The 7,506-nt window shown below is 55.9% G+C and overlaps 1 protein-coding gene across 1 annotated transcript in view; it reads left to right on the forward strand.

Moving 5' to 3' along the window:
- The window catches only part of SLC6A17 (solute carrier family 6 (neutral amino acid transporter), member 17), a 10,730-nt gene extending 4,889 nt beyond the window's left edge, over positions 1-5,841 (forward strand). The window contains exons 6-12 of the mRNA XM_008943934.1: positions 1,155-1,265; positions 2,239-2,480; positions 3,281-3,473; positions 3,844-4,036; positions 4,222-4,381; positions 4,904-5,066; positions 5,473-5,841. Coding sequence (XP_008942182.1) covers positions 1,155-1,265; positions 2,239-2,480; positions 3,281-3,473; positions 3,844-4,036; positions 4,222-4,381; positions 4,904-5,066; positions 5,473-5,841 — 1,431 coding nt within the window. The remainder of the gene's footprint in view (positions 1-1,154; positions 1,266-2,238; positions 2,481-3,280; positions 3,474-3,843; positions 4,037-4,221; positions 4,382-4,903; positions 5,067-5,472) is intronic.
- The last annotated feature ends 1,665 nt before the right edge of the window (positions 5,842-7,506 follow it).

Raw genomic sequence — 7,506 nt, forward strand, 5'->3', positions numbered from 1 at the left:
GTAGGGAAGAGGTTTAGTCCAACTGGCAGCTGGAGTCACATCAGGCTGGCCAAACCACCTGCCCAGCTCCTGCATTTGGGGGCTTTCAACTGTCCCATCTCCTGAGGGACCCCATCTTGGTGGGTGCTCATAGGAGGTGGGGCTGAGAGCTGAGTCTTGCTTTGTAAGAGGAGCACTGGGGGGAACCCAGGGCAGGGAGGACCAGAAGGCTTTGGGAGAGGGTTGCCATTAGCTTGCAGAAGCTGTTGAGGTTTGAAGCAGGGCTGTGAGGGCAGCGGAGTTGGGTGTGGAAGGAAGGGTATGGTCTCCTGGGACAGTTGAACATCCCTGTCTCCAGATGTGCTGTGCAAAACATCTGGTGTGTTAGCAGGGGGCAATGAGACCCCTGCCCTGAGGCCCTGAGAATGGGTGGGGTGGGGGGAGCAAGCTGCAGAAGCAGGACCATGGCAGCAGGTCTCCCCTGGTGAAGATGAAGTCCCACCTACACCAGCTGAGTGGGGCACTGGAGTTGTGCCCCATGCCAGGAACCAGCCAGGGCTGCCTGTGGCCCTGGGCAGAAGCTGGGAGAAGGGGCTGGGGGTGCAGAGCTGTCCTTCCTCGGGCTCCCTGGGCACCAGCAGCTTCTGTCTCAGGGATTTTCTGAGCCAACAGCAGCATCTTCCCACTCAACAGCCCCAACGGATTTTCCCTTTTAAGTGTGGCCAAGCACTGTGCAAATCCAGCTGAGCCTCAGCACTTAGAGAATCACAGAAGCAATTTGCTGCAAAAGACCTCTCAGATCCTGGAGTCCAACCCTTCCCCAGCACTGCCCCGTGTCCCTCACCCCACATCTCCACGGCTTGGAAACCCCTCCAGGGGTGGGGACTCCACCACTGCCCTGGGCAGCCTGGCACAGCCCTGGGCAACCCTCCAGGGCAAGAAATTGTTCCTCAGGGACAACTGAAACCTCCCCTGGGGCAACTTGAGGCCGTTTCTTCTTGTCCTGTTGTGTTTTACTTGTTGACCCACAGCTTAGCCCTGTGCTGCCTGAGGAGCAGACCTCACTTTGGGGAGGGTGACCCCTTCTTGGGCTGTCCTGGGGTTGGGTGGGGAGGTGGCTGAGCTCAGTGGGCAGGGAGGGAGCTTGTGCCTGTGCTGCATCCCTCTTGCCCCAGGTGATGTACTTCAGCTCGCTCTTCCCCTACGTGGTGCTGGTTTGCTTCTTGGTGAGGGGACTTCTGCTGAGAGGAGCAGTGGATGGGATCATGCACATGTTCACACCCAAGGTGAGAACCTCCAAGCCCAGCAGACTCCATGCAGGTTCTCCTCGAGGCTGGTCACACCCTCTTTGCCTTTATCCCACATTATCAACCTCAAACTGCCCTGGAGATCCTGATGTATCATCAGGATGTGCCAGCAGCAGCCTGAGTGTAGGGTGTGGCCAGGAGAGCCAAGAGCCACCAGCTCCCCACCCTGGAGCTGCTTTGAGCCTCCCCATCATTCCCATCACCTTGAGTTGCCCAGACACCGTGGTGGGTCTGTGGGGGTTCTGCAGGTCGTGTGTTTAAAGACTTAATGGGAGGATGCTGGTTGGCAGTCAAATCTCTGCCGGTGGTATGCATCTATTAATTAACCAGCTAATTAATTCATTAAGCAGAGATGTAGATGAATCAGCTCAGCCAGCGAGGCTGTTAGAAGATATTAATTATGATCTCTTGATGAATGATGCTTGGAGGCCTCCAGCCTGCAGCTCTGGCTCGCAGGAGGAACCCATTGTGGTTGGGGGACAGGAGGCTAAACACACCCACCAGCCAAGATGTTTGATTTCAGTGCTCTGGAGGCAGGAGATGGTCAGGAGAGGATGGAGACCCATGGCTGGGTGTCACGTGGCTCCCTTGGCAGAGAGGACAGGGACACCAGCTCCCTAGAGGCACTGGCTGGTCCACTGGGAAGCTGTAAGACTAGGAGATTGGGCACCCAGCTTGAGCTCTGGAGCAGACAGAGCACTCAGAGCCATGGCCAAGCCAAACCTTCACCTGTCCTCCTCCATACCTCAGTTTCCCCTCTCTGTGGGAGAGAGAAAAAGGGTCTCTGAGTGCTGGGTAATGCAAAATCTGATCATGGTAGATCATACTCATGGTTGCTCCAAACCCAACCCAGTCTGTAGGCACAGCAGCCTTTTAACTCAACTCTGGCTCCACTGGGATGAGTTTTGGGGTCACCAGACCATCTCACTTCTTCTTGTGTCTCCCCTCCAAGCTGGATAAGATGCTGGACCCCCAGGTGTGGCGAGAGGCAGCTACACAGGTTTTCTTTGCCTTGGGCCTGGGCTTCGGGGGGGTCATCGCCTTCTCCAGCTACAACAAGCAGGACAACAACTGCCACTTTGACGCCACCCTCGTCTCCTTCATCAACTTCTTCACCTCCGTCCTGGCCACCCTCGTCGTGTTTGCTGTGCTGGGCTTCAAGGCCAACATCATGAATGAGAAATGCGTGGTGGAGTAAGAGGGTTTGCTTTCTCTCTCTTTTGGGGTGGGCAGGTCTTTGCTGCTGCTGGTTGTGGTGGGACTGGAAACTGGGTCACGCTGTGTTTTGTTGGACTCGTATTCCTGAAGGTCAAGACTTGGATCTCCAGAGTTGTCCCACTGTAGCTGAGGCAGTTGGGTATTCATCCAACCCTAAGATGAGCTCTGAGTCTGCAAATGGAGGGTAAATCCAACGTATCCAGTGGCATCTATTGGATTTCCCCCCGTTGCCACTCATCGTAGGGTCCATTTGTCCAAGGCTAAGGGAGCTTTGATCCTTTGCCCTGCCCTAGGTGTAACCCATCCCCAGGAACTTGTCCTTCTAGAGGGTATCTAGTGATGGTTGTGGTGCTGTGTCACTTGTGATTACCTTTTTGTCTGAGATTTCCAGGTTCTTCTGGAAGGGGACTTTGTTCCCTCCAGTGCCTCTTCTTCTTGTACCCCAGAAGCAGCTGGAGGAAGGTGAATTTGTGTCCCTATCTTTAGTGATAGCTGCATCCATAAAAATCCTGCCCATGCGTTGTGGAGTCCCTGAGCAGGAGATAAGCCTGAGGAGAGGGTGCAGAGAGTCCAGTCCCTGGTGGGCCCCCATCTGCATCCTCTGTCGTGTGGTCTAATGCCATGTTTACCTTGGGAAATCCTCTGGCTGGGACCTGGGTGACGTGACCTGGGGAGGTTCATCCTGCCTGGTGCAAAGCTCTTCCATGGCCAGGCCCCATCCCTCACCCTGGGAGGAAGGGGACATCTCTGGGTGACCAGGCTCTGCCCTCCTGTAGGAATGCTGAGAAGATCTTGGGCTATCTCAACACCAACGTGCTAAGCCACGACCTCATCCCACCCCACGTGAACTTCTCCCACCTCACCGCCAAGGACTACCATGAGATGTACAGGGTGATCATGACAGTCAAAGAGGGACACTTCAAAGAACTGGGCTTGGATGCCTGCCTGTTGGAGGACGAGCTCAACAAGGTACCTGGTGGCACTCCTAGTAGGACCAGGAGGTCACCGACCCCATTGCCTGTCCCTGGTAGGAGCTGCTGTACTTGTGTCACTCCTGCCACGTGGATCTGGAGAAACTATTTCTAGACACCCTCCAGGGATGGGGATTCCCTGTCCCCGTGGTCTTCCCCAACACATGGTGGACCTTCCTGGGGTGGGGGAAAGGTCTCACCATGGCATGTCTAGCAGAGCCATCCCCACTTCCAGGCTGGGGTACCAGACTGGACTTGTCTTTGCTTGGAGAGTGGTTCAGTGTGGCAGGAGAGACTCGAGGGCTTGCAGGCTGCATCCTTGACGTGTTTCTTCTCATCTTTTTTTTGGTCCTCTCTCCCCTGAACAGTCAGTGCAAGGGACTGGCCTGGCCTTCATTGCCTTCACAGAAGCCATGACCCACTTCCCAGCCTCACCATTTTGGTCTGTCATGTTCTTCCTGATGCTGATAAACCTGGGGCTGGGGAGCATGATCGGGACCATGTCAGGCATCACCACGCCCATCATCGACACCTTCAAGGTGCGGAAGGAAGTGTTCACAGGTGAGGTGTTTTCTCCTGCCTCCTCCTGGGGAAGGGGTGGAGGGTCCCCGTTGCCCTGGGGGGGGTCACTCCAGAAGGGTGTGGACACAGTGGACGTGTGCTGGGCTCTGCTAACGCAGGGAACGGTCCTCGTGGTGGAGGAGGCCTTGGGGTGCTCTGCTGACCACAGGTTTTGCTCCCCACAGTTGGTTGCTGCATCTTTGCCTTCGTGGTGGGACTGATCTTCGTGCAGCGCTCTGGGAATTACTTTGTCACCATGTTTGATGACTACTCGGCCACGCTGCCTCTCACAGTCGTGGTCATCCTCGAGAACATCGCTGTGGCCTGGATTTATGGCACCAAGAAGTAAGGAGTTTGTCCAGCTCAAAGGGAAACTCTCCTTCCAGCTCTTCCCTAGACAACTTCTTCCTTGGAGGCCAGCTCTGATAGAGTGCATGTCCCAGAATGCCTTACAGGGACAGAATCTCAGTGCACCCTGACCCTTTGCCCTGCCCTAGGTGTAACCCAACCCCAGGAACTTGTCCTTCCAGTGGGTATCTAGTGATGGGTGTGGTGCTATCACTTGTGATTACTTTTTTTGTCTGAGATTTCCAGGTCCTTCTGCAAGGGGACCTTGTTCCCCCAGTGCCTCTTGTTGTTCCTAAGTTGGCTGGAGCAAGGGAGGTTCTGGCCAATGCTCAAAGAACCTTTTTCCTTAGGAGGTTCCCAACCACTCTACAGGCTTGAGGGACATGGAGATGCTCGCCTGGATCAACTGGGCTCTTCTTCAGGCTCTGCTTTGAGCATAGCTTACAACAAGGGCTCCTGGGAGGGAGATTCTCACTTGGAGGTAGGGAATGGCACAGCTCCATCTCTTCTTCTCGGCAGGTTCATGCAGGAGCTGACAGAGATGTTGGGTTTCCGGCCCTACCAGTTCTACTACTACACCTGGAAATATGTCTCTCCCATCTGCATGGCCGTGCTCATGACCGCCAGCATCATCCAGCTGGGAGTCAGCCCCCCGGGCTACAGTGCCTGGATCAAAGAGGAGGTGAGCACAGCAGCCACCTCCACCCCTGGTCCAGGCTGAGCAGGGGCGAGCTGGGAGCTGCAGACCACCCTGCTCTTCTCAGCTCTGCTCGGTTCTCCTCTCGTGCCAGGAGACATCCTGCTCGTCCTCTGCAAGCAATGAGGTTTGTCCACGCTGCCCAGATGCCTCCAGGCAGCTCTGATCATGGGCTGGAGTTTGAGCTTGGACTTTGGTTCTCTTCCACAGCTACACGCTGTGTGCAGGACCATGTCCTTTTCCTTCATCTGAACCCAGCTTTTGATAGCTTCACGTGGTGCCAGGGAGGATGAAGTCTGGCAGGAGGCAGCAGGAGTTGTCTAGATGACGTCCCTGGCGTGCATCATCTTTGCTGTCCCATCCCCTTGATGCCAATCTCTCTCTCTTCCAGGCTGCAGAAAAATTCCTCTTCTACCCAACCTGGGCCATGGCTATCCTCATCTCTCTGATCATCCTGGCATCCCTCCCTCTGCCTCTGGTCTTCATCCTCCGGCAGTTCCACCTCGTGTCGGACGGCTCCAACGCCCTCTCCGTCACCTACAAGAAGGGTCGGATGATGAAGGACATCTCCAATTTGGAAGACAACGACGAGACCCGCTTCATCCTCAGCAAAGTGCCCAGCGAGACCCCCTCCCCCATGCCCACGCACCGTTCCTACCTGGGTCCTGGCAGCAACTCCCCCATGGAAATGAGCAGTGCCCCCAACGGACGCTACGGGAGCGGGTACCTCCTGGCCAGCACCCCTGAATCCGAACTGTGAGGGTCTCCTGCCCACCACCACCACCCCCCCACCGGGAGAGGAGGTCCCTGGGGAGTGGATCCTGGCTGTCCAGGCAACAGGAAAATCAATTCATAAGGAAGGTGAAGAAACCCCTCTTAAAATCCTAACCAAAAGCAGCCAATTTTAAGACGCCATGGGGCAGAAGGGATTGTGGGAGGGGCAGGACTCCTCCGACCACCCTGGGCTGGAAGGCAGGACCCCCCCCCAGGCTCGCCTTCGGGGAAGGGAGGAGGACCCAGAGCTGGGACATCATTCTGAGGGTCGTTCTCATGCAGCTCAAACCTGAAGCAAAGAAATCTCTCTTTTGGAAGCAGCTGATGGTTGGAAGAAGGACCTGGCGTCAGGTGGACGGCCAACCACACGTCCTCCTGTCACCTCCTCCATCCCTGTTTGGTGTCCCTGAGCTGGGAGGAGTCATGGCCTTACTCCAACAAGCACAACTAACCATGGATGTTCAGAGCACAAAGAGGTGCTGTCGTTGTCACCATCGTTGTCGTTGTATCTCCCGTAGGTTTTCATAGGTGTGGACGCACCCTGATAACCCCCAAATCTTGACCAGGGTTGGGAGGGAGCAGCACGGGGCTGGCTGAGGCCTTGCAATGAGTGATGATGGATGATCTGTGGTATCTACTTGGTTACCACCAGCACGGGGACAGCCTCTGTGGGTGGTTCTGAGGCGTGGAGGTGGCACAGCCATGGGGTGGAGCGGTCGGCGTGGCCCGTGCTTAGGCAGTTGTTGTGCTGAGTGGCAGCAGGACCTCTGAGATGAGGGTGATGTGGATGTGTGAGTGTGTGGGGAGGTCTGGATATCATGATGAGGGTCAGGAGAGCTCTCCTGGAGTCACTCCTGGCATGTGGGATGCTCTGCTCAACCAAAATCCCTGGCGTGGTGACCATCCCCTCTTGTCACGCTCTTTAGATGTCCCAGAGGGACAAGCAGAGAAGCTGTGGGGCATCCAGCCCCACCACAGTCCTGGTTTAGCTCTCAGGAAACCACCCCCTGACTTCCCCCCCTTGTCCCCAGCAGCTGAGGTGAGCTGGGCAGTGACCATCTTTGGCCACAAGTCCCCATTTCTCAGAGCCTCGAGGTGGGGGCTCTGCTTTGCCTTGTGTGGCACCTCCACAGGAGCTCACCAGCCTTTGAAGGGGGGGAACCAGCTCTTGGGGACCAAGCAGCAGTTCTTGGGAGTCAGTGCCACATCCCAGTGTCCCCACAAGCTCTTCATCCAGGCTGGTGAGCCCTTGTTAGAGCCCAGGGGCCTCTGTTGTGCTCACCCACCAATACCTGGGGACCAGACTGATGGACCTTATATTGTTTCTCCCCAGGCTGTCCAGGAGTTGGTGGGATCTCCCAGTTTTGAGTCTCTCCCACTGGGAGTGAGGGTTGTTTCCCTGAATCCCCCATGTATTTCTCCTTTTGGCTGGGAAGCAAGGGCAGAAAGTACCTGACCCCCTCACCACATCCTCAACTTCCCTTATCATCCCTGGGAGACGATCCCAGGAGGTCCCCCAGTGATGTTTCTCACATGAGTTGTGACCCTTTGTTTACATTTCTTCTCCGTGGGCTTGGCTAGTGACCTGGAGACTCTTCCTGGACAATTAGCTCAGGCCCTTCATTAATCATTTTTCCAGGAGGAAAAGGGA

Source organism: Merops nubicus, unplaced genomic scaffold, assembly GCF_000691845.1.
Source record: "Merops nubicus isolate BGI_N331 unplaced genomic scaffold, ASM69184v1 scaffold17757, whole genome shotgun sequence".
Taxonomy (NCBI): domain Eukaryota; kingdom Metazoa; phylum Chordata; class Aves; order Coraciiformes; family Meropidae; genus Merops; species Merops nubicus.